The 27,364-nt window shown below is 42.8% G+C and overlaps 1 protein-coding gene across 1 annotated transcript; it reads right to left on the bottom strand.

Annotated features, from left to right (window-relative positions):
* Positions 1–8,266: 8,266 nt before the first annotated feature.
* LOC142471445 (uncharacterized) lies at positions 8,267–27,018 on the bottom strand. Its single transcript, XM_075578248.1, has 5 exons — positions 26,792–27,018; positions 15,835–19,227; positions 11,377–15,786; positions 9,968–10,065; positions 8,267–9,179 (listed from the first exon to the last, which is right to left on the bottom strand). Exons 1-5 carry the CDS (start codon positions 26,868–26,870, stop codon positions 9,117–9,119), a joined length of 8,043 nt encoding a protein of 2,680 aa, XP_075434363.1. The 5' UTR covers positions 26,871–27,018; the 3' UTR covers positions 8,267–9,116.
* Between the last annotated feature and the right edge of the window lie 346 nt (positions 27,019–27,364).

The following is a 27,364-nucleotide window of genomic DNA, read 5'->3' as shown; positions in this document are numbered from 1 at the left end:
TCTCTTTCCCTCTCTCTCTCTCTTTCCCTCTCTCTCTCTTTCCCTCTCTCTTTCCCCCTCTCTCTCTCTTTCCCTCTCTCTTTCTCTCTCTCTTTCCCTCTCTCTTTCCCTCTCTCTTTCTCTCTTTCTCTCTCTCTTTCTCTCTCTACCCCTCTCTCTCTACCTCTCTCTACCTCTCTCTTTCTCTCTCTTTCTCTCTCTACCTCTCTTCCCGGGCTCGCTGCCCGTCTCTGTTCCCAATAAAAACATGTTAGTTCTAATCCTGCTGTGTTTATTTGGGCTTGTCTCACTGAGTGCCGCGGGGTTGAGTACTCCTCCTAGGGAGTGGCCACTCAGCTCATGGCTTCCTTTCTGCCTGAGTGCGATTAATTCCATTAGAAAATGAGCTGCTGGCAGATTCACGAGGGATGTTAAACATCTATTTACCTATGCATCTATCTATCTGTCTCTCTCATTTGGCTAATACGGTAGTCTAGACAGGGGTTAGGTTTTGTTGGGGTGGAGTGTGGGTAAGTGGGTGGGTGATGGAGGTAGTGGCATCAGGGAGGTAGTTAGGCAACGGGAGGGCGTAGAGGTGGTAGGCACAATTATCTGGGCAGGCTTCTCACCAAGCAACAGCTTTCTACAATAACTGACTGGTGTGTGTGTGCGTGTGCGTGTGTGTGTGTTATTGGGGGAGGTTGGTTATGTGTATTGGAGGGGTTGGGGTATTATGTGTATTGTGGGGCTATTATGTGCATTGATGGAGGGGGTTGTTATGTTTATTGGGGGAGTTATGTGTATTGTGGGGCTAGGATGTGTATTGGGGAGATGGGTTGGTTATTGTGTATATTGGGGGGCTTAGTGTGTAATGGGGAAGGGGGGTTATTGAGTGTTGGGGGGAGAGGTGGGGGTGTGGGAGAGAGGGAGGTGAGGGTTGGAGGGTGGGAGAGAGGGAAGTGTGGGTGGGGGTGTAGGAGAGAGGGTGGGAGAGGGTATGAGGGGATATAGGAGTGGGGGAAGGGAGAGTGAGAGGTGGTGGTGTGGGGAGGAGAGAGAGGTGGGAGGGTGAGGAGAGAGGTGGGGATGTGAGATATAGGGGGTTCCTGCAAGGTCACTGAAACAGGGGGGGCGGGGAGAAGCTGAAGCTGTCTGTGACCTTCTTCTTTTTTTTTAACAAAAGAAGCACTGTATATAAGTATATGTATTTATGTTATATATATATATATATATATATATATATATATATATATATATATATATATATATATAGTGCAGAATAAATGAGTTCTTCAGTATTCGGTGATACCTTTTTTATTGGACTAACAATTTATGTCATAGGACAAGCTTTCGAGAGTTATCCTCTCTTTTTCAGGTCAAGCAATACTGATATACAAAGGAATCTATGGCAAAAACAATGTGGAGAGAGGAAAAAAACAACAGATATTTACTGTAGATAAGGTAGGGTGTTAAGTGTTTGAAGCCAGGGGACAGTGTCAAAGAAAGGTGGGGAGGGGGAGGGATACTGGGGGGGGGGGGGGGCGGTAGAGAAAGTGTGGATAAGAATAGAGGCAAGCAGGTAGGAATGTTTAAAAGCACCCAAGAACGGAAAACATTTGAGCTCAGAATGATAAGACTCTTTGACACCAAAACCAAAGGACTTAATGCGGACATGGGTTTTCTCACACCCTATCAAAATTGCTTGTAATCATCCTGCTTGCCTCTATTCTTATCCACACTTTCTCTCCCACCCCCCAGTATCTCTCCCCCTCCCCACCTTTCTTTGACACTGTCCCCTGGCTTCAAACACTTAACACCCTACCTTATCTACAGTAAATATCTGTTTTTTTTCCCTCTCTCTACACTGTATTAGCCATTGATTCCTGTGTAAATCAGTATTGCTTGACCTGAAGAAGAGAGGATAACTCTCGAAAGCTTGTCCTATGACATAAATTGTTAGTCCAATAAAAAAGGTATCACCGAATACTGAAGAACTAATTTATTCTGCACTATCGCAACTGGACTAACACGGCTATTTTCTTGCTTTATATATATATATATATATATATATATATATATATATATATACACACACATGACCACTCAAATATATTGTGCTTGTGCTTGTGATGCTACTGTATGTGCTTTGGTGTCAAGCTATTCCTCTGTTTGTGATATAGACACCGAAGAGAGACTGTGTTTGTCTGAGTCTTGGTCAGTGATTACCAACAAGGGATGGGTTAGTGTTCCAAAGATACAAGAGGCAGGATGGGGGGGGGGGCAACAATTCCCCAGAAAAGCTACATATATTCATTTCACTGGACCTGATACCCCAGGACTGTACCCTAAGAGGATTCTGGGTAAGAAGAGAGAATGTGGGCAGGTGTGAACCAGCAAAAGATACTGTAGGACAAAGCTACACAAGTTCTATTGAGCTGTTCTCTTCACAATGCCCATGTCCGTCTGAAACAGCTGCTAACACAGGACAATGATGCTCACCCCTCAGGTACTAGGCTTCAGGAAAAGAAGAACATCATGCTTGGGTAAAGAAGAGAAAAGTTACAGAAGTATTATTGAGGATAAGATGGTATGTGGCGGATGGTCAGAATGTGCTGTGAGGGATGCAGTGTAACTACTACTTTTTTTTCTACTTGAAATACACTACCGTGTCAGAATTGTTGTCTTTTTCTGACGTTACACCATGTAGGATTAAAAGTGCCAGTTCTAAATCTTTTTTTTTTTTATTCATTTGTTTCAAAGACAGATTGTTGTGTATTTCATTGGGGATGTGGGGAAATGAAAAGAAAAAAAACTTATTTTTGTCATTCTTTTAAAAAGTGTTTGTATAATTTTTAGGTTTTTGATAGTATTATACAGTAGTCTATTGTTGTTGTTCCATAGCTTATAAAATAGTTGTTGGAAGGTATAAGCTAACCGTCCCTCCCTTCCTCGTTCTCCATGTATGTACAGTAGATGACTCCCAGTGTGAATACCGACCTGGTCCCTGAGATCTGACAAAATCCCAAATCCCGAAACCTCAATCCCATGGCATTTTAATTAAGATTGATGGTAGATTGATACAAAATACAAAACAATGTTCCCAGCACTCATAAAAGACAAATGAAAAAAGGTGTGAGCCAAATTGATTTAATGAAGAGAAGAACACACACACCCAAGGGGTATAAGTCAATATAGAAAAATAGGTATAAGAGACAAGGGAAAAGGGGAGAAAACAGGGAAAGGTGAAGGGTGTGTAGCCATGCCATGTGTGGCTACTAGTCTGCTTCCCTCCTGGCAGTAAGCCCTGGTACAATCAGGGTGCTAGTAGTTGATATGGGGTTTTTCCCCTCCGAGGAGCTGCACTTGAGTGACAGCTGGAGGCGGTGACATCAGCCCTGGGCATGACCAATCATGGGACATGGCGACGTGGTGATCAAAGGGAAGCGCAAACATGTGGAGATATAAAAAATAAAACTGATGGTGCAGTATTGTGACAAATAAATACGTATTCTTCTTTAAGTCTGCTGTTATTTATACTCACAAATGTGAGGATGATACTGTGTACGTAAAGGTATCTTTGGGTATATGTCTGCAGTGATGATAAGCTGGCTGGAACCTCGGTGTGGGAATATATTCCTTAAATGGTTAAACACAGAAAAGCCAACATAGCGCGATCTGTTTAAAAACTGTATTCAAGTGGTTAAAAATATAACATTACACTCACATGATGTATGCTATTTAAAAGCATTTAGATACGCAATGCATCTCGCCTCCGGTATCTTGGTGCAGTTTTTCCTTCCCTCTTCTCGGCGTGCGTCTCACTCCTGCGTTCCAGCAGGGCGGATGTGACGTCAGTGAGACTTCGGGAGTTCCGGTTTGGCGGGCTGGCTGTGAATCACCTTCACTCTACGCGTTTCTTCCCTTAGGATTTCTTCAGGAGTGTTGGTGATGATACTATGGCTAGATTATATACCCTAACATGTGTACTGATAGGATCAACACTTAATTAGTGTCTTAAAGGGATATTCCTCCCGAAGTCTCACTGACGTCACATCCGCCCTGCTGGAACGCAGGAGTGAGACGCACGCCGAGAAGAGGGAAGGAAAAACTGCACCAAGATACCGGAGGCGAGATGCATTGCGTATCTAAATGCTTTTAAATAGCATACATCATGTGAGTGTAATGTTATATTTTTAACCACTTGAATAAAGTTTTTAAACAGATCGCGCTATGTTGGCTTTTCTGTGTTTAACCATTTAAGGAATACATTCCCACACCGAGGTTCCAGCCAGCTTATCATCACTGCAGACATATACCCAAAGATACCTTTACGTACACAGTATCATCCTCACACTTGTGAGTATAAATAACAGCAGACTTAAAGAAGAATACGTATTTATTTGTCACAATACTGCACCATCAGTTTTATTTTTTATATCTCCACATGTTTGCGCTTCCCTTTGATCACCACGTCGCCATATTCACCTGGGATTGAGAGAGCAGTCCTGCACTGGGTCACAGCAGCATTCAAGGATTTGTTTGTATCACTTATATTTATTCAATTTATGGTTTATATGTTAATATTGGATTAACACGTGTTTAAAGCTTATAATAGAGCGCCACTTTTGATATATCACGTTTTGCACTTCAATCATGGGACATACCTGGTGCCCTCCTCCTGGCTGTACTTATGGGCAGTGCCACCCCTAATTCAGCAGTGCCTTCCCCCACTTGAAGACGGCAGGTCAACACATTAGGGAGGCTGATTATTGGGCCTACTCTGGTCCTCTTCCCTCTGGGGGAGAGTGAGTGTGTACCATACCTCTGCTAGAGGGGCAGGGAAGAGCTGGGACTGCTGCGGCTGCCCTTGGCTTATAGTGAAAGTCCAGGGACCATCCTTCAGTTAGCTGCGAGACTGCATCGGACAGAACCCTGCCTCATTACTGTGCTGTACAGTGAAGTCAATAAACTGTTCCTGTTTGCATATACCTCCAGCCTGGTGTGTGGAGAGGTAATCGGTTCTACCGTGGGAGATCATCTTCAGTTCCCTGGAGCCTATGGCAGATGGAGGCGCTGCACTGCTAAAGAATGTGTAGGGTATGAACCCCAGAAGCCTAGTCCTGTGTCCCCACTACTACCGGCGGACGACTCAGCCCTCCTGTTACCAGCAGGTATCATGCACCACATGACCAGTAATGACCAAATCTCCACCAGATGGGGGAAACACTGTTACAGGTGGAAAGGAAAACCACAATGGGGAAGGGAGGGGGGTGCAAACAAAAGGTGATACAGGGGAAGGGGGGCAATGTTTCGGGGTGAAGGCCCCTTCTTCAAGCCTATTCCCAAAGGGCAATAGGTGTCCAATGGTACTTCCCTTTTTACCTGTAAAAACTCCCTATATGAAAGTGATAAACGTAAACAAAGTTACTCCAGGTGAAAAAATGAGTCCAACTCCTAAAGGAGAAACTGCACGTAAGTGAAGCTTTGTATAAGCGCATAAACTGCAAAGATCCCTACTAGAACTCCTGTGCTGATGCACATTATGATAAGTGGAAACAGGGTATATACCACAGGGAGATAGTGATAATGGATGTCTGCTATTGTCCGTAGGGCGGCGTTCCTCCTCCTCACTCCCTCCGTGGGGGTTGAGCAGATGATTGTAGATTGACATTTCAGTGAACTGTGGGGACCTTTATCGAGATGCTGACAGTGGTCTCATATTAGCGAGTGCATGTGTAATATTGAATAGTATAAAGTTATATCAGGACCAAGGTATGGAGAAGATACTGCTCATCAAAGGTACTGTAAATGGTAAGTAGCAATGAAACCCACAAATAAATTGTATTGAAATAGAGGAAGAAATCCAACATTTCTCGTCAGCTAATGACCCTGATGAAGGTGCATTAGCTGAACCAACTTACCACTTATATTGGATGTCCAGTTTCTTCTCCATACCTTGTTTCTGGGGGATGTCTACCCTTACACTACAGTATCAAACACAAAATGGCTCTCACAGGTCTTGTGCAAAAGTGAAAACTGAACGTTTTAACTGTCAACGTTTCGGTTCTGTCCAGGACTTCCCTCAAGATGTCAGACAAGATGTCAGACTTTGCTGCATGTGAGAAGGGCTCTCAGGGCGATCACACTATTGCACACGCTGGAGCATGCCACGGGCTGCAGTAACGTTGGCTACATCTGTATATGCAGATATTTCAAATACATTATATATCTCTGCTGAAAGTGATTCTGGGAAATGACATGCAAATGAGCACACAGTGTGAGTAGGTTTACTAGCTACAGTTTGCTTCTTTTACTATCTGCTTACCCTTGGTTATAGGAATGTGTACTGCTATACGTCTGAATTTTTATATATGTAGTCATGCATAACAATGTCTACAGTCATCTCTCCTGCTGGCAGCAAAACCTGGTAAGTTACAGGAATGCCAGCAGTAATCATGGAGGTTTGCCCTCACACCCTGGTGAGGTGCCCTATGTATGATGGGAGTGGCTACATGCTGCTGAGTCCATGATTAGTGACATCAGAGCTGTGCCTGCTTTCTGAGGTATATAAGGCACTGCACTGCCTAAAGTTAGTGTGGAAGTTTGCAGTGGTGGAAAAAGGTTAATGTTACAAGGTGAAGCAGCAAGTTTCAGAGGTGCCCACTAGTGCAGTAACTAGTGGCATCATACGATATCCAGCCAGAGAAGGCCAACTGTGTCCAGGGACCTGGCACAGGGGTGATCTCCCTGCGGGGAGAGGGAATCCCACTCCATTGGGAGGGCGTACCTTTTAAAGGGGATCACCGAGCAATGTGCGACTGAATCCATGACTGTGAGGGGCAGCTGGGCCTTATCACCAATGAACAATAAATATGGCTTGTTCAAGAACCCCATGGTGTGAGTCTGCAATTACTCTACCTGGGCCCCCACCACCGAGAAGGAGTTCCTCATTAGGACCCTCTACCTGCATACGCATAGATCCTGATGAGGTGGAGGCGCTGCACGTGATGTAAGTAGGACTCGCACACACTACCTCAGATACCTGTCTGGGTTGGCATCCCCGAATACCATCATGCGGGAGACTCAGGAGTCCTGTTGCCTACAGGTGCACCACCAGACACACGCATGTAATGGGGGCTGGATAGACCACAGGGGCCAATGTGAGATTGGGTGGGTCAGACCAGACACGAACAACCGTTACATATATAAGATAATTCATATCTATTTCCTATCAATATACAACTGAGCGCAGGTAATAGGGGCTTTCAGTGATTCTAGGGTCACTTTCTTCTTCTAGTTATGAGAGAGAGCGAGAGAGAGCGAGAGAGAGAGAGAGAAAGAGAGAGAAAGAGAGAGAGAGAGAGAGAGAGAGAGAGAGAGAGAGAGGATTTTTTTTTAATTTACTATTTTTATTTTTTATTGTTTTGCCAAATTATACTGTGTGTATATATATATATATATATATATATATATATTCTATGTTAGTGACAACTTGTTTCTACAGTATATCATAATGATATATTCCGAAATAATTTTAAATAATCACTTTTGAAATGTAAACCTTTGTCATTTTTCTGTTTTCAGAGTTTTGGCCCCCTCAAAAATGTTTTAAATATGTTTTTATTTTTTTAGACATTATCGGGAAATACATGTACAGTACCAACCTTTTATCTTTTTAAAGCGCAGGAAATTATTTTACAATAAACAGGAATTATTTTAAGTAAAAGATTATAAACTTAAATAGAAATTTCATTTTATTTTGCATTTTTTGGATCATTTTTTTAATGTTATTTTACAGTTATTTCATAAACTATCTAATAATAAGTATTTTAAGATAAATATCATAAATATCATAAATAATATTATATGATTCAACAAAACCGCAGAGCTGCAGCACGATCCAGTGATGTCATCATAGCGACATCGCCGGGCGATTTGTGCACAATCAAAAGTGTTCTGTAGCGCAGGGAGACATGGCCATATGTGATTGGCTAAGAATTTGGGTCCTGTGATTGGTTTGATAGAGATGCACTGTGATTGGCCTTTCAAATCACATGACACAGCCGTCGCTTGGCAAAAACCATTTCTCGTGTCTCCTGAGGGGCTTGCAGCTTTGCAGTACGTAGCTGTGCAGCTGTCGCAATTGGTATGTGGGTTTACATTGGGTTTTATGTATTTGTTTTTCGGACTTGCAGCGGAGGCAATTTTGGATATAAACATGGCCTAATACAGTATATAATAATAATAATAATAATAATAAACGGAAGAGAGAAGCAATCCATACATTTTTTACTTTCCAAAATATATATATATTTTTAGCTCCACTTTGAGTCAAATAAATAGAAAGCAAATTATTTATAATTCATATACAAATGTATTTTACATATTGGAAAGGTATAGGCATCGGCAGTGCCAGACACTCACACATACACTCTCTTAAACCATGACATGAATACACAGCACAGGTACAGCACACGTAGTGGCAGTGCCAGCCTCCCCCTCACACACACACACACACACACACACACACACACACACACACACACACACACACACACACACACACACACACACACACACACACACACACACACACACACACACACACACATTATACACAGTATATGTATAAATTATTTAAAAAAACAATATATTTACATATTTAAGATTAGCCCAGGGTTAAGGATACACAGCTATGAGTGATCAGTGTTTGAAGTGTGTGTTTACATACAAATATAACATCATCGCCATCTTCATCCCTTGTCGTTCCACTGATAGATGAAGCCCCCCCGATGATCTCCCAGGTACTCTCGTCTCCACGTGGCTCCGATACATCACCAAAGTCCATCCTCCCAAATTACTTTGGTCTTCGTCTTGGTCTTTTCATCTCTCTTGGAATCCAGTTGAGTTCCATCTCAGTCCAACAATGGTAATGTCTTCTTGTGACATAACCAGACCACCGCTAAGTGTCGAGTCTAGTCACCTATGTGTAAGTATATATGTAAGTATATTCAGATAATGAACTACAGCTGGAATAAATTGGTAGAGATGTTGAAGCTGAGAATGTGCTGAGCTTGGAAGTGAGAGGCGGAAGAGTTCATGATTGTTCAACTTCTGCATGTCGCTTATTTGGAAGATCAGGGTCCGTTAACTGTAAACATAGTTGGGCCAAAGGTGGACCCCTTCATACAGTATGCAACCTGAGGAAGAGCGTACAGTGTATAGTTATTAAACATGGACCATACAGTAGTGCTGAGCAGAGATGTGAAAATGTGTCCCTGTATTCGCAACATTTTTTTACAATGGGGTGAAAAAGAGAGAGAGCGTGAGAGAGAGAGAGAGAGAGAGAGAGAGAGAGAGAGAGAACAATGGGGGGGGGAAGAGAGAGAGAGTTGAAGAGAGAGGCAGGGGAGAGTGAGGGGCTGAGTGAAAGAGAAATATTTGAAGAGATATAAAGGGAGGAAGAGAGGGGGATGGGAGGAGAGGGAGAGAGGGGGGAGAGAGAGAGAGAGAGAGGGGGAGAGAGGGAGAGAGTGATAGAGATGCAGGTGATGAATGGAGAAGGAGGGAGAGATTGACAGTGGGGGTGACACAAGGTGACACAGTGGCACAGTCAGAAGTGAGCTGAGAGTCTCTCCCTCCCCCCCGCAGGGTGTCATAGTGACACAGACAAAAGGGAGCTATGAGTCCATTCTACCCACCGCAGGGTGACCCAGTGTCACAGACAGAAAGGAGCTATGAGTCTGTCCCTCCTCCTGCAGGGTCACCCAGTGTCACCCAGTGGCAGGGTCACCCAGCCATGAGTCTGTTCTTCCCACCACAGGGAGACACAGTGACAAAAACAGAAGGGAGCTATGAGTTTGTCCCCCCACAGGGTGACACAGTGACACAGACAGAAGGGAGCTAAGAGTCTTTCCCTCCCCATGCAAAGTGACACAGAGACGCATAGAGAAGGGAATTGTGAAAAAGTACTTAAACTAAAACTTACCCCAAAGCAGAAAATGAGTGTGAAGATTGTTCCACACATTGCTCCCAGGGAAATAAGGATGATACCCCAGCTCGGCACAGCAACGGATGCAGAAGGTCCTGCAAAGAAGAAGGAGCCATGAGGAACATCTCTATATAATCTACACATCTACGTTCACCCTGCACATGTTCTTGGCTTATCAGCTGAAGATAAGGCAGGCCGGAAAATATAGGAGGAAGAAGATGTACTTAGAGGATGACTACCATGAAGAAGTGTGTGTTGAGGGACATCTTCAAATGTGAAAGCACAATCCTGATTTCTTTGTTGTGGGGAGTTGTAATAGCAAAATGTCATTGTCGAATGTTAGCTAAAATACTAGGATGTTGATCCGTAACAGAGAAACGACTACAGTATATCAGCTAAGAGATACTATAAACGACATGGCTGTGTTGGGTAGAAAGAAGAGACTAACATTGAAGTGTTGAGTAATAATGGAGACACTAGCATACTGTATCTTGAAGAAGATAGATTGTTGAGTATTTGGGTTGTAATGTAAATAAGGTTGAGGCGAATGGCATTTAACCAATCATATTATTGGGTGAAAACATAATGGGCAAATCCCAAAACAGATCAACTTTAGTACTTTGTGTCAAATGAACAAATGTTTTTTTGGGGGGGTTGTAATGGAGACACAGTCAAGCTGTATACCAGACACAAGTTTGGACTGTTTGTTGGTAAAGGAGAGATTACAGAATCTAATGGTGGATTAACCATTGAGATGCTTAGTCATAATGGACAGCGGTACATTGTATTGCAGATAAACCCTTCAATTTTACGCCCCGGCACTGATTCCCATAATAGATACATTACTAAGTGTTGGATCTCAATGAAAAATGGGGATGAGGGTTGTAATAGAGATATAGTAAAGTTGGATATCAAATAAAACATTGGATCGTTGTGTCGTACTCGAGAAATTACTGAGTTTCATGGAATATACAACATTGGGTTACTGAGTGGGAATTTATTGGTCAAGTCTGATATATGATAAACTATTGAGTTGGTGGCTCGTAATAATATAATTGCTAAGTCAAATTGCTGTTGAATAATTAGGTTGTTGGGTGGGCATATGTTGGTCATTGGATATCATCCAAACCACCGGCATGTTGGGTGGTAGTCTAGACATTATGGAATCTAATTGTGGATTTGCCATTGAAATGTTCGGTAGTAACGGACAATGTGCAAGTTGCCCACCAAGTAAACCACTTCATTGTTTAGCTGGGTTGTACTGGCCAAATCCCATAGCAGATAAGAAATTGAGTGTTAGATAACCGAGACACATAAGAGAAGATAAATAGAGACAGTTTTGGGGGTCTTGGAATATCAACCAAGTCGAACAACTGTGTTCAACCTGAGTAGTTCAGAAACGTTACCTTTGGCCGTTGATGTCATCGGTCTCTTTAGTGTAATCATCCTGGCTGTGGTCGGGATCATTGTTCTTCTAGTAGAGGACGTTCTGGTGGCAGGATGTATGCCAACTGTAAAGGCTGTAATACGACCCATTGTTGTAAATGCCCTTGAAGTCATAGTTTCTCCTGAAGTTGCAGTTTGCCCTGAAGATGTAGTTACACCTGTAGTTGATTCTGTAGTTAGTCCTGTGGTTATTTCTGTAGTAACCCCTGTAGTCACTTCTGTAGATACTTCTGTAGTTACTCCTGTAGTTGCTTCTATAGTTACACCTGTAGTTGCTTCTGTAGTTAAACCTGTAGTTGATTCTGTAGTTACACCTGTAGTTGCTTCTGTAGTTAAACCTGTAGGTGCTTCTGTAGTTACTCCTGCCATTGATTCTGAGGTTATTCCTGTAGTTGCTTCTGTAGTTACTCCTGTAGTTACTTCTGTAGTAGCTTCTGTAGTTACTTCTGTAGTTAAACCTGTATTTGCTTCTGTAGTTAAAACTGTAGTTACTTCTGTAGTTACACCTGTAGTTGCTTCTGTAGTTACACCTGTAGTTGCTTCTGTAGTTACACCTGCAGTTACTTCTGTAGCTACACCTGTATTTGCTTCTGTAGTTACACCTGTAGTTGCTTCTGTATTTACACCTGTAGTTACTCCTGTAGTTGCTTCCGTAGTTACACCTGTAGTTGCTTCTGTAGTTACTCCTGTAGATACTTCTGTAGTTACACCTGTAGTTGCTTCTGTAGTTACACCTGTATTTGCTTCTGTAGTTACACCTGTAGTTACGCCTGCAGTTGCTTCTGTAGTTACACCTGTAGTTACACCTGTAGTTGCTTCTGTAGTTACACCTGTAGTTGCTTCTGTAGTTACATCTGTAGTTGCTTCTGTAGTTACTCCTGTAGTTACTTCTGTAGTTACACCTGCAATTGATTCTGTAGTTACACCTATATTTGCTTCTGTAGTAGCTTCTGTAGTTAAACTTGTAGTTGCTTCTGTAGTTACAAATGTAGTTGCTTCTGTAGTTACTCCTGTAGATACTTCTGTAGTTACACCTGTAGTTGCTTCTGTAGTTACACCTGTAGTTACACCTGTATTTGCTTCTGTAGTTACACCTGTAGTTACGCCTGCAGTTGCTTCTGTAGTTACACCTGTAGTTGCTTCTGTAGTTACACCTGTAGTTACACCTGTAGTTGCTTCTGTAGTTACACCTGTAGTTGCTTCTGTAGTTACACCTGTAGTTACTCCTGTAGTTACTTCTGTAGTTACACCTGCAATTGCTTCTGTAGTTACACCTATATTTGCTTCTGTAGTAGCTTCTGTAGTTAAACCTGTAGTTGCTTCTGTAGTTACAAATGTAGTTGCTTCTGTAGTTACACCTGTAGTTGCATCTCTAGTTACTTCTGTAGTTACACCTGTAGTTGCTTCTGTAGTTGCTTCTGTAGTTATACCTGTAGTTGCTTCTGTAGTTACACCTGTAGTTACTTCTGTAGTTACACCTGTAGTTACTCCTGTAGTTGCTTCTGTAGTTACTCCTGTTGTTGTGTCTGTAGTTACACCTTTAGTTGCTTCTGTAGTTACTCCTGTAGTTACACCTGTAGTTACACCTGTAGTTGCTTCTGTAGTTAATCCTGTCGTTGATTCTGAGGTTACTCCTGTAGTTGCTTCTGTAGTTACTCCTGTCGTTGATTCTGAGGTTACTCCTGTAGTTGCTTCTGTAGTTACACCTATTGTAACTTCTGTAGTTACACCTGTAGTTGCTTCTGTAGTTACACCTGTAGTTACTTCTGTAGTTACACCTGTAGTTCCTTCTGTCGTTACACCTGTAGTTACTTCTGTAGTTACACCTGTAGTTGCATCTGTAGTTACACCTGTAGTTGCTTCTATAGTTACACCTGTAGTTACTTCTGTAGTTACACCTGTAGTTACACTTGTTGTTGCTTCTGTAGTTACTCCTGTAGTTGCTTCTGTAGTTGCTTCTGTAGTTACACCTGTATTTGCTTCTGTAGTTACTCCTGTAGTTGCTTCTGTAGTTACACCTGTAGTTGCTTCTGTAGTTACACCTGTAGTTCCTTCTGTAGTTACACCTGTAGTTCCTTCTGTAGTTACACCTGTAGTTGCTTCTGTAGTTACACCTGTAGTTACACCTGTAGTTGCTTCTGTAGATACTTCTGTAGTTAAACCTGTAGTTGCTTCTGTAGTTACACCTGTAGTTCCTTCTGTAGTTACACCTGTAGTTGCTTCTGTAGTTACACCTGTAGTTCCTTCTGTAGTTACACCTGTAGTTCCTTCTGTAGTTACACCTGTAGTGGCTACTGTAGTTACTTCTGTAGTTACACCTGTAGTTGCTTCTGTAGTTACACCTGTAGTTACACCTGTAGTTGCTTCTGTAGTTACACCTGTAGTTGCTTGTGTAGTTACACCTGTAGTTGCTTCTGTAGTTACACCTGTAGTTTCTTCTGTAGTTACACCTGTAGTTGCTTCTGTAGTTACACCTGTAGTTGCTTCTGTAGTTACTCCTGTAGTTGCCTCTGTAGTTACACCTGTAGTTCCTTCTGTAGTTACACCTGTAGTTCCTTTTGTAGTTACACCTGTAGTTCCTTCTGTAGTTACACCTGTAGTGGCTACTGTAGTTACTTCTGTAGTTACACCTGTAGTTGCTTCTGTAGTTACACCTGTAGTTACTTCTGTAGTTACACCTGTAGTTACACCTGTAGTTCCTTCTGTCGTTACACCTGTAGTTACTTCTGTAGTTACACCTGTAGTTGCATCTGTAGTTGCTTCTATAGTTACACCTGTAGTTACTTCTGTAGTTACACCTGTAGTTACACTTGTTGTTGCTTCTGTAGTTACTCCTGTAGTTGCTTCTGTAGTTGCTTCTGTAGTTACACCTGTATTTGCTTCTGTAGTTACTCCTGTAGTTGCTTCTGTAGTTACACCTGTAGTTGCTTCTGTAGTTACACCTGTAGTTCCTTCTGTAGTTACACCTGTAGTTCCTTCTGTAGTTACACCTGTAGTTGCTTCTGTAGTTACACCTGTAGTTACACCTGTAGTTGCTTCTGTAGATACTTCTGTAGTTAAACCTGTAGTTGCTTCTGTAGTTACACCTGTAGTTCCTTCTGTAGTTACACCTGTAGTTGCTTCTGTAGTTACACCTGTAGTTCCTTCTGTAGTTACACCTGTAGTTCCTTCTGTAGTTACACCTGTAGTGGCTACTGTAGTTACTTCTGTAGTTACACCTGTAGTTGCTTCTGTAGTTACACCTGTAGTTACACCTGTAGTTGCTTCTGTAGTTACACCTGTAGTTGCTTCTGTAGTTACACCTGTAGTTGCTTCTGTAGTTACACCTGTAGTTTCTTCTGTAGTTACACCTGTAGTTGCTTCTGTAGTTACACCTGTAGTTGCTTCTGTAGTTACTCCTGTAGTTGCTTCTGTAGTTACACCTGTAGTTCCTTCTGTAGTTACACCTGTAGTTCCTTTTGTAGTTACACCTGTAGTTCCTTCTGTAGTTACACCTGTAGTGGCTACTGTAGTTACTTCTGTAGTTACACCTGTAGTTACTTCTGTAGTTACACCTGTAGTTGCTTCTGTAGTTACACCTGTAGTTGCTTCTGTAGTTACACCTGTAGTTACACCTGTAGTTACACCTGTAGTTGCTTCTGTAGTTACACCTGTAGTTCCTTCTGTAGTTACACCTGTAGTTCCTTCTGTAGTTACACCTGTAGTTGCTTCTGTAGTTACACCTGTAGTGGCTACTGTAGTTACACCTGTAGTTGCTTCTGTAGTTACACCTGTAATTACTTCTGTAGTTACACTTGTAGTTGCTTCTGTAGTTACACCTGTAGTTGCTTCTGTAGTTACACTTGTAGTTCCTTCTGTAGTTACACCTGTAGTTCCTTCTGTAGTTACACCTGTAGTTGCTTCTGTAGTTACACCTGTAGTTGCTTCTGTAGTTACTCCTGTAGTTACCCCTGTAGTTGCTTCAGTAGTTACACCTGTAGTTGCTTCTGTAGTTACACCTGTAGTTGCTACTGTAGTTACACCTGCAGTTACTTCTGTAGTTACACCTGTAGTTGCTTCTGTAGCTACACCTGTAGTTGCTTCTGTAGTTACACCTGTAGTTGCTTCTGTAGTTATACCTATAGTTACTTCTGTAGTTGCTCCTGTAGTTGCTTCTGTAGTTACACCTGTAGTTGCTTCTGTAGTTATACCTGTAGTTACACCTGTAGTCGCTTCTGTAGTTACATCTGTAGTTACACCTGTAGTTGCTTCTGTGGTTATACCTGTAGTTACACCTGTAGTTGCTTCTGTAGTTACACCTGTATTTGCTTCTGTAGTTGCTTCTGTAGATGCTTCTGTAGTTCCTTCTGTAGTTACACCTGTAGTTGCATCTGTAGTTACACCTGTAGTTGCTTCTGTAGTTACACTTGTAGTTATACCTGTAGTTGCATCTGTAGTTACACCTGTAGTTGCTTCTGTAGTTACACCTGTAGTTACTTCTGTAGTTACACCTGTTGTTGCTTCTGTAGTTGATTCTGTAGTTACAGCTGTGGTTGCTTCTGTAGTTACTCCTGTTGTTGCTTCTGTAGTTACACCTGTAGTTGCTTCTGTAGTTCTTTCTGTAGTTACACCTGTAGTTCCTTCTGTAGTTACACTTGTAGTTGCTTCTGTAGTTACACCTGTAGTTGCTTCTGTAGTTACACCTAAAGTTGCTTCTGTAGTTCTTTCTGTAGTTACACCTGTAGTTACTTCTGTAGTTACAACTGTAGTTGCTTCTGTAGTTACACCTGTAGTTGCTTCTGTAGTTACAGCTGTGGTTGCTTCTGTAGTTACTCCTGTGGTTGCTTCTGTAGTTGCATCTGTAGTTACACCTGTAGTTACACCTGTAGTTGCTTCTGTAGTTACACCTGTAGTTGCTTCTGTAGTTACTCCTGTAGTTACCCCTGTAGTTGCTTCAGTAGTTACACCTGTAGTTGCTTCTGTAGTTACACCTGTAGTTACACCTGTAGTTGCTACTGTAGTTACACCTGCAGTTACTTCTGTATTTACACCTGTTGTTGCTTCTGTAGCTACACCTGTAGTTGCTTCTGTAGTTACACCTGTAGTTGCTTCTGTAGTTATACCTATAGTTACTTCTGTAGTTGCTCCTGTAGTTGCTTCTGTAGTTACACCTGTAGTTGCTTCTGTAGTTATACCTGTAGTTACACCTGTAGTTGCTTCTGTAGTTACACCTGTAGTTTCACCTGTAGTTGCTACTGTAGTTACACCTGCAGTTACTTCTGTAGTTACACCTGTTGTTGCTTCTGTAGCTACACCTGTAGTTCCTTCTGTAGTTACACTTGTAGTTGCTTCTGTAGTTACACCTGTAGTTGCTTCTGTAGTTACACCTGAAGTTGCTTCTGTAGTTCTTTCTGTAGTTACACCTGTAGTTACTTCTGTAGTTACAACTGTAGTTGCTTCTGTAGTTACACCTGTAGTTGCTTCTGTAGTTACAGCTGTGGTTGCTTCTGTAGTTACTCCTGTGGTTGCTTCTGTAGTTGCATCTGTAGTTACACCTGTAGTTACACCTGTAGTTGCTTCTGTAGTTACACCTGTAGTTGCTTCTGTAGTTACAGCTGTGGTTGCTTCTGTAGTTACACCTGTAGTTGCTTCTGTAGTTACACTTGTAGTTCCTTCTGTAGTTACACCTGTAGTTCCTTCTGTAGTTACACCTGTAGTTGCTTCTGTAGTTACACCTGTAGTTGCTTCTGTAGTTACCCCTGTAGTTGCTTCAGTTGTTACACCTGTAGTTGCTTCTGTAGTTACACCTGTAGTTACACCTGTAGTTGCTACTGTAGTTACACCTGCAGTTACTTCTGTAGTTACACCTGTTGTTGCTTCTGTAGCTACACCTGTAGTTGCTTCTGTAGTTACACCTGTAGTTGCTTCTGTAGTTATACCTATAGTTACTTCTGTAGTTGCTCCTGTAGTTGCTTCTGTAGTTACACCTGTAGTTGCTTCTGTAGTTATACCTGTAGTTACACCTGTAGTTGCTTCTGTAGTTACATCTGTAGTTACACCTGTAGTTGCTTCTGTGGTTATACCTGTAGTTGCTTCTGTAGTTACACCTGTATTTGCTTCTGTAGTTATACCTGTAGTTACACCTGTAGTTGCTTCTGTAGTTACACCTGTAGTTGCTTCTGTGGTTATACCTGTAGTTACACCTGTAGTTGCTTCTGTAGTTACACCTGTATTTGCTTCTGTAGTTGCTTCTGTAGATGCTTCTGTAGTTCCTTCTGTAGTTACACCTGTAGTTACACCTGTAGTTGCTTCTGTAGTTACACTTGTAGTTATACCTGTAGTTGCATCTGTAGTTACACCTGTAGTTGCTTCTGTAGTTACACTTGTAGTTGCTTCTGTAGTTACACCTGTAGTTGCTTCTGTAGTTACACCTGAAGTTGCTTCTGTAGTTCTTTCTGTAGTTACTTCTGTAGTTACAACTGTAGTTGCTTCTGTAGTTACACCTGTGGTTGCTTCTGTAGTTACAGCTGTGGTTGCTTCTGTAGTTACTCCTGTGGTTGCTTCTGTAGTTGCATCTGTAGTTACACCTGTAGTTACACCTGTAGTTGCTTCTGTAGTTACAGCTGTGGTTGCTTCTGTAGTTACTCCTGTGGTTGCTTCTGTAGTTTCACCTGTAGTTGCATCTGTAGTTGCATCTGTAGTTACACCTGTAGTTGCTGCTGTAGTTACACCTGTAGTTGCTTCTGTAGTTACACCTGTAGTTGCTTCTGTAGTTACACCTGTAGTTACACCTGTAGTTGCTTCTGTAGTTACACCTGTAGTTGCTGCTGTAGTTACACCTGTAGTTGCTTCTGTAGTTACACCTGTAGTTGCTTCTGTAGTTACACCTGTAGTTACTCCTGTAGTTGCTTCTGTAGTTACACCTGTAGTGGCTACTGTAGTTACTTCTGTAGTTACACCTGTAGTTACACCTGTAGTTGCTTCTGTAGTTGCTTCTGTAGTTACTCCTGTAGTTGCTTCTGTAGTTAAACCTGTAGTTGCGTCTGTAGTTGCTTCTGTAGTTACACCTGTAGTTACACCTGTAGTTGCTTCTGTAGTTACTCCTGTAGTTGCTTCTGTAGCTACTCCTGTAGTTCCTTCTGTAGTTACACCTGTAGTTCCTTCTGTAGTTACACTTGTAGTTGCTTCTGTAGTTACACCTGAAGTTGCTACTGTAGTTACTTCTGTAGTTACACCTATAGTTGCTTCTGTAGTTACACCTGTAGTTACACCTGTAGTTACACCTGTTGTTGCTTCTGTAGTTACTCCTGTAGTTGCTTCTGTAGTTACACCTGTAGTTGCTTCTGTAGTTACACCTGTAGTTACTCCTGTAGTTGCTTCTGTAGCTACTCCTGTAGTTCCTTCTGTAGTTACACCTGTAGTTCCTTCTGTAGTTACACTTGTAGTTGCTTCTGTAGTTACACCTGAAGTTGCTACTGTAGTTACTTCTGTAGTTACACCTGTAGTTACTTCTGTAGTTACACCTGTAGTTGCTTCTGTAGTTACACCTGTAGTTGCTTCTGTAGTTACAGCTGTGGTTGCTTCTGTAGTTACTCCTGTGGTTGCTTCTGTAGTTACACCTGTAGTTACACCTGTTGTTGCTTCTGTAGTTACAGCTGTGGTTGCTTCTGTAGTTACTCCTGTAGTTGCTTCTGTAGTTACACCTGTAGTTGCTTCTGTAGTTACACCTGTAGTTGCTTCTGTAGTTACACCTGTAGTTACACCTGTAGTTACACCTGTAGTTACTCCTGTAGTTGCTTCTGTAGTTGCTCCTGCAGTAATTCCTGTAATTACTTCAGAAACAGACATTTATAAATATGGTACAACTCGACACAACATACACTTACTGTACATACTACACGACTAGTATATACACACTTACCTACGACATCTCTACATTCACACAGTTACTTACTACAAATCTACATTCACACACTTACCTACTAAACTTCTACACATACACATATAAAAATATACTATACCTCTCCACAACACACACTAACCTACTAAACTTCTACTCAACCCACAATTACCACATGCGCACACACCTACATCCCTCCTACACCTGCAAACTAACACGTATTTATCTCTCACTCACATTTTTAATGTATATATAATGTGTGTGTGTGTGTGTACACACACACACACACACACACACACACACACACACACACACACACACACACACACACACACAGACACACACACACACACACACACACATATACACACACACACACAAACTGTACGTACATAACATATACACCGTTCAGAAAAAAAGTGACTCATTTTCTTTTTCGTCATATCTTGCCAAGAAATAAGTTAATGTTCATGAAAATGTGAGCGATTATAGACCTTTCACAGTAGCGTATTACATTTTTAGAAATATTTGTTAATCTAATAAATATTCTTTGGAATTGGTGGTGACATCATCAGGTGCATAGTTACAAAAAGGGCGTACATCGAAGAAGATAAGCAAGTTATAAAGTGCAAGAATTATGGCCCAAAACGCTGACATGAAATTATATTCTTGATAAAGGATGGTTTGAACCAGGAGGACTGAAAAAACGAATCTGTATTGTACCGGAGTTGGAGCAGCTGGATCAGTGCGTTATTGATTATGGCGTCCTCGTCTTCGGGCGCGCATTTCAGCAGGAGGAGAACGTTTTGAACACGCACTTTGGACCATACTTTGAATCATTTTACAGGGCCGACTTTATGGCGTTGTCATTGGTGTGACCGCACCTGGGCCCGAGATTGCAGCCACCCCCCCGAGCGCTTCCCCGCCCCAACTTCAGTAACCACAGTTTAATGTGGAGCGGTTTAAACGAACCACCGGGGCATTTCAACGGCAATTTCCGGGGGGGGATGGAGAGCGCAGGGGCGTCTCGACCTGTGCCAGCACATCTTTCTGCTACTATGGGACCGCCGTGACAAAGTGACGTCGCATGACGTGGCGGGCAAGAGACGTGACGCCGTCACGTGATGTCACGTCATCAAGTCGAAGTGTTGCAGCAGGAGGGGATGGCGGCTCCGGAGGAGGTAAGAGGCCCCCGCCATACTCACTCTGCACCGGGCCCAGGGTTGCAACCGGTCTGGGTTTGACCTGGAGACAACTTTGGTTGAGTATCTCAGGGCTACGGGTTTAGATTGGAAATCTCCAGGATGTTTGTGGGTCTCGGTGCAAGGACATGGGTGGGACCTCGGCTCCAAACGTTCTCCCGGTGGCATCTCCCCCTGCATGGTCCCATCGACATGGCTGCGCGACGTCAAATGGCGTCACGCGGTCATGACAATGGGACGTCATGTGACGTTGCGATGCCAGCTGGCCCTGATTGCAACCTTAATGCTTCAGATTAGATGACACCAGTTTAACACATTGACGAACTACGAAGGAGAAAGTCGTATTTCTCGTTGAATGAACATGAACCTCCCGCAGAGTATCTGGGACTTGTTGACATAATTCAGTGACATCAATTTAGTTATCATCCGTTGAGGGTCTACTGTAGCGCCGACGAGTATTCTAAAACAAATCTGGGGCAACCACCAACAAGACCCAGATACATGCTGGGTACATGCTGGGTACATGCTGCAACATTTCAGTGACATTTCAGCAGACAGACTAATGGCCCATCGGATTAACACAGCGGGGGTCCCTGCTGTGTGAGTCCTACCGGGGTCTGCCTGCCTGTAATAGACGCGCAGTAAGAGGCTGAATCAGTCACTCTAACTGCGCGCCTCTCACAGTCGATCGCGGTGGGGGGGGGGGGGTTGATTCAAATTCTAACATTACAATAATGTAGCAGGGGGTCTCCGGAGCTGAACCGCATTGATTTCAGGTACAGGGACACCCTACTTCCCAAGATGGAGGCCCCGTTATGGGGTGTCGGTATCTCCATGTTAAAATCCTGGGGGTCACGTGACTGTGGGATGTAAACAAAGCAGAGGGGATACCGGCACCCCATAACAGGGCTTGTATGTCGGGAAGTAGGGGGTCCCCGAGGCTGAAATTAACTTTGTTCAGCTCAGAAGACCCCTATCAAACACCCCCCCCCCCCCCCTCACCACCTTCAAATCAAAAAAATCATTACCTTAGCGGGTAGCTGCTAAGGTAATGAAGCTGCTTACATTTAATTTTTATTCATAGTGTGCGTGAGCAGGGGGTCTCCAGAGCTGAGTTACGTGTTGGTAACGCAGAACTATTAATTCACCGGCACTTCATGAGTATTTTTTCAATCAAAATATCTACAAATTCCAAGTCAGGAAGTGCAGTTAGGGAGTTTTTTTGCCCAAAATGCACTTGATGAGTTTTGCCTCCGCAGTGACGAAGTGTTCTGCATGCTGACTTGACATAGCCTTTTTATACCACACGGCGTCGCTGTTACGCTGCGCTATATAAACAGTGCTACGGTATATACTATAGAGAAGGCTCTGGCAGTCCTGACACGGCTGCTAGGATCAGCATTGTGAGGTGAAAGCATCCCCAGAAGCCGGCTGGGAGGGGGGTGGGTTTATCGGTAAGTATCGCCACGAGCGGCTGTAACACATCGGAACCCGCAGGCCAAGCGGACACTGCCTTAAATCAGCTGCGCGTGAGGAGGGGGCGGGGCTACCGCACGGTGTAACCTTTACTGATAATGAACACGCCGCGCTGTATACTGGTGCTGAGTATCTATACGCAGATAATGAACAAGCCACTCTGTATAATGGGGCTGAGTATCTATAAGCTGATAATGAACAAGCCACTCTGTATAATGGTGCTGAGTATCTATAAGCTGATAATGAACAAGCCACTCTGTATAATGATGCTGAGTATCTTTTCACTTATAATGAACACGCCGCGCTGTATACTGGTGCTGAGTATCTGGACGCTAATAATGAACACGCTACGCTGTATAATGGTGCTGAGTATCTATACGCTGATAATGAACAAGCCACTCTGTATAATGGGGCTAAGTATCTATAAGCTGATAATGAACAAGCCACTCTGTATAATGGTGCTGAGTATCAATAAGCTTATAATGAACAAGCCACTCTGTATAATGGTGCTGAGTATCTATAAGCTGATAATGAACAAGCCACTCTGTATACTGATGCTGAGTATCATTTCACTTATAATGAACACACCGCGCTGTATACTGGTGCTGAGTATCTGGACGCTAATAATGAACACGCTACTCTGTATAATGGTGCTGAGTATCTATACGCTGATAATGACAAGCCACTCTGTATACTGGTGCTGAGTATCTATACGCTGATAATGAACAAGCCACTCTGTATACTGGTGCTGAGTATCTATACGCTGATAATGAACAAGCCACTCTGCATAATGATGTTCACTTATAATAAACACGCTGCGCTGTATAATGGGAATGAGTATCCATACACTGATAATGATCACGCCACACTGTATAACGGTGCTGAGTATCTATGCACTGATAATGAACACGCAGCACTGTATAATGATGATGAGTATCTATGCACTGATAATGATCACGCTGCGCTATATAATGATGTTGAGTATCTATACACTGATAATGATCATGCTGCACTGTATAATGATTCTGAGTATCTATACACTGATAATAAACATGCTGCACTGTATAATGATGGGGAGTATCTATACACTGATAATAAACATGCTGCACTGTATAATGATGGGGAGTATCTATACACTGATATTAAACATGCTGCACTGTATAATGATTCTGAGTATCATTATAAACTGAATGAACACAAGGTACTGTGTAATGATGCTGAGTATCACTGTACACAGATAATGATCACACTGCACTGTATAATGATCACACTGCACTGTATAATGATGCTGAGTATCACTGTACACAGATAATGATCACACTGCACTGTATAATGATCACACTGCACTGTATAATGATCCTGAGTATCACTGTACACAGATAATGATCACACTGCACTGTATAATGATCACACTGCGCTGTATAATGATGCTGAGTATCACTGTACACAGATAATGATCACACTGCACTGTATAATGATCACACTGCACTGTATAATGATGCTGAGTATCACTGTACACAGATAATGAACACGCTAAGCTGTAAAATGATGGTGAGTATCTATACACTGATACAGTAGTGAACACGCCGCGCTGTATAATGATATGGAGTATCACTATGCACTGATAATGAACACGCTGCGCTGTATAATGATGCTGAGTATCTATACACTGATATTGAACACACTGAGCTGTATAATGATGATGAGTATCTACAGTATAAGCTGATAATGAACACACCACGATGTATAATGATACGGAGTATCTACACACTGATAATGAACACACCACAATGTATAATGATACGGAGTATCTACACACTGATAATGAACACGCTGCGCTATATAATGATGCTGAGTATCTATACTCTGATAATGAACACGCCACACTGTATAAAGATGCTGAGTATCTACACTCTGATAATGAACACGCCGCGCTGTATAAGATGCTGAGTATCTATACACTGATAATGAACACGCCGCACTGTATAAGATGCTGAGTATCTATACTCTGATAATGAACACACCGCACTGTATAAGATGCTGAGTATCTATACTCTGATAATGAACACGCCGCGCTGTATAATGATGCAGAGTATCTACACTCTGATAATGAACACGCCGCGCTGTATAATGATGCAGAGTATCTACACTCTGATAATGAACACGCCGCGCTTTATAACGATGCCGAGTATCTACACACTGATAATGAACACGCCGCGCTGTATAAGATGCTGAGTATCTATACACTGATAATGAACACGCCGCGCTGTATAAAGATGCTGAGTATCTACACTCTGATAATGAACACGCCGCGCTGTATAATGATGCTGAGTATCTATACTCTGATAATGAAAACGCCGCGCTGTATAAGATGCTGAGTATCTACACTCTGCTAATGAACACGCCGCGCTGTATAATGATGCTGAGTATCTACACTCTGATAATGAACACGCCGCGCTGTATAATGATGCTGAGTATCTATACTCTGATAATGAACACGCCGCGCTGTATAAGATGCTGAGTATCTATACACTGATAATGAACACGCCGCACTGTATAAAGATGCTGAGTATCTACACTCTGATAATGAACACGCCGCGCTGTATAATGATGCTGAGTATCTATACTCTGATAATGAACACGCCGCGCTGTATAAGATGCTGAGTATCTACACTCTGCTAATGAACACGCCGCGCTGTATAATGATGCTGAGTATCTACACTCTGATAATGAACACGCCGCGCTGTATCATGATGCTGAGTATCTATACTCTGATAATGAACACGCCGCGCTGTATAAGATGCTGAGTATCTATACACTGATAATGAACACGCCACGCTGTATAAAGATGCTGAGTATCTACACTCTGATAATGAACACGCCGCGCTGTATAATGATGCTGAGTATCTATACTCTGATAATGAACACGCCGCGCTGTATAAGATGCTGAGTATCTACACTCTGATAATGAACACGCCGCGCTGTATAATGATGCTGAGTATCTATACTCTGATAATGAACACGCCGCGCTGTATAAGATGCTGAGTATCTACACTCTGATAATGAACACGCCGCGCTGTATAATGATGCTGAGTATCTACACTCTGATAATGAACACGCCGCGCTGTATAATGATGCTGAGTATCTACACTCTGATAATGAACACGCCGCGCTGTATAAGATGCTGAATATCTACACTCTGATAATGAACACGCCGCGCTGTATAATGATGCTGAGTATGTATACACTGCTAATGAACACGCCGCGCTGTATAAGATGCTGAGTATCTACACTCTGATAATGAACACGCCGCGCTGTATAACGACGCCGAGTATCTACACTCTGATAATGAACACGCCGCGCTGTATAAAGATGCTGAGTATCTACACTCTGATAATGAACACGCCGCGCTGTATAATGATGCTGAGTATCTATACTCTGATAATGAACACGCCGCGCTGTATAAGATGCTGAGTATCTACACTCTGCTAATGAACACGCCGCGCTGTATAATGATGCTGAGTATCTACACTCTGATAATGAACACGCCGCGCTGTATAATGATGCTGAGTATCTATACTCTGATAATGAACACGCCGCGCTGTATAAGATGCTGAGTATCTATACCCTGATAATGAACACGCCGCACTGTATAAAGATGCTGAGTATCTACACTCTGATAATGAACACGCCGCGCTGTATAATGATGCTGAGTATCTATACTCTGATAATGAACACGCCGCGCTGTATAAGATGCTGAGTATCTACACTCTGCTAATGAACACGCCGCGCTGTATAATGATGCTGAGTATCTACACTCTGATAATGAACACGCCGCGCTGTATAAGATGCTGAGTATCTATACACTGATAATGAACACGCCGCGCTGTATAATGATGCTGAGTATCTATACTCTGATAATGAACACGCCGCGCTGTATAAGATGCTGAGTATCTACACTCTGATAATGAACACGCCGCGCTGTATAATGATGCTGAGTATCTATACTCTGATAATGAACACGCCGCGCTGTATAAGATGCTGAGTATCTACACTCTGATAATGAACACGCCGCGCTGTATAATGATGCTGAGTATCTACACTCTGATAATGAACACGCCGCGCTGTATAATGATGCTGAGTATCTACACTCTGATAATGAACACGCCGCGCTGTATAAGATGCTGAATATCTACACTCTGATAATGAACACGCCGCGCTGTATAATGATGCTGAGTATGTATACACTGCTAATGAACACGCCGCGCTGTATAAGATGCTGAGTATCTACACTCTGATAATGAACACGCCGCGCTGTATAACGACGCCGAGTATCTACACTCTGATAATGAACACGCTGCTCTGTATAAGATGCTGAGTATCTACACTCTGATAATGAACACGCCGCGCTGTATAAGATGCTGAGTATCTACACTCTGATAATGAACACGCCGCGCTGTATAATGATGCTGAGTATCTACACTCTGATAATGAACACGCCGCGCTGTATAAGATGCTGAGTATCTACACTCTGATAATGAACACACCGCGCTGTATAATGATGCTGAGTATCTACACTCTGATAATGAACACGCCGCGCTGTATAATGATGCTGAGTATCTACACTCTGATAATGAACACGCCGCGCTGTATAATGATGCTGAGTATCTACACTCTGATAATGAACACGCCGCGCTGCATAACGAGAAAGAAAACAAATAAAGCGACTTCCATTACGATCCCGCTCATCTCTCTCCTTCACCACGCTGCAGCGCGGCGCTTCAGCGCACAACACGTACACAACTTCTTACGCCTTACCCGTGCAACAGGAAAAGAGCCCGAGAAGAAGCCACGTACACCTCCCGGGACCCGGTAACGGTACCCCCGCCCGATGCATCTCACAGGATAATTATCTGCTGCGCTGGAACAAAGAAATACAAGGACTCTGTCTGCGCTGCGTGCAGTCCCGCCGGCTTGCCAGGTAAAGGAATGTCCCTGCAGGTCTCATCAGTCCCTTTTTTATATGTCAGGGCTCGGGCAGGTGGCTTAACAGTAACAGGCGGTGACTTATCTCTGAAGTATGCACTGTACGGCAGCGTTGTCCCACATAACGTGTGGAATGAGGACATTGCTGCGGGCGTCGCTAGGAGAGAGTGTATAGCGGCACTGAGCGTGTCGAAACAGAAGTTAATGTATTAATTAGCCGGGGAAGTGCACGATGTAAGTTTGCAGTCGCTAGTGAGGTGTTACATAGACGTTAATAGGATCGCCCTCTTACACACCGTTACTAGCCATACACTTTAATGGGGTCACACTCTTACACACATCAACTGCCCCTATAGAATTTAATAGGATCACCCTCTTACACACATCACCTGACCATACAGAATT

This window comes from Ascaphus truei, chromosome 20 (assembly GCF_040206685.1).
Source record: "Ascaphus truei isolate aAscTru1 chromosome 20, aAscTru1.hap1, whole genome shotgun sequence".
NCBI lineage: Eukaryota > Metazoa > Chordata > Amphibia > Anura > Ascaphidae > Ascaphus > Ascaphus truei.
This window is presented reverse-complemented; position numbering and strand designations above follow the sequence as displayed.

What these genes read in the sequence shown, in the direction of transcription:
- LOC142471445 (XM_075578248.1), bottom strand. Translation starts at nt 26,870, where the DNA reads ATGCATCGGGCGGGGGTACCGTTACCGGGTCCCGGGAGGTGTACGTGG. An exon ending in GCTCTTTTCCTGTTGCACGG is followed by an intron (nt 19,228 to 26,791) that starts GTAAGGCGTAAG and finishes CTGTTTCTGAAG; the next exon opens with TAATTACAGGAATTACTGCA. An exon ending in AACTACAGATGCAACTACAG is followed by an intron (nt 15,787 to 15,834) that starts GTATAACTACAA and finishes GTGTAACTACAG; the next exon opens with ATGCAACTACAGGTGTAACT.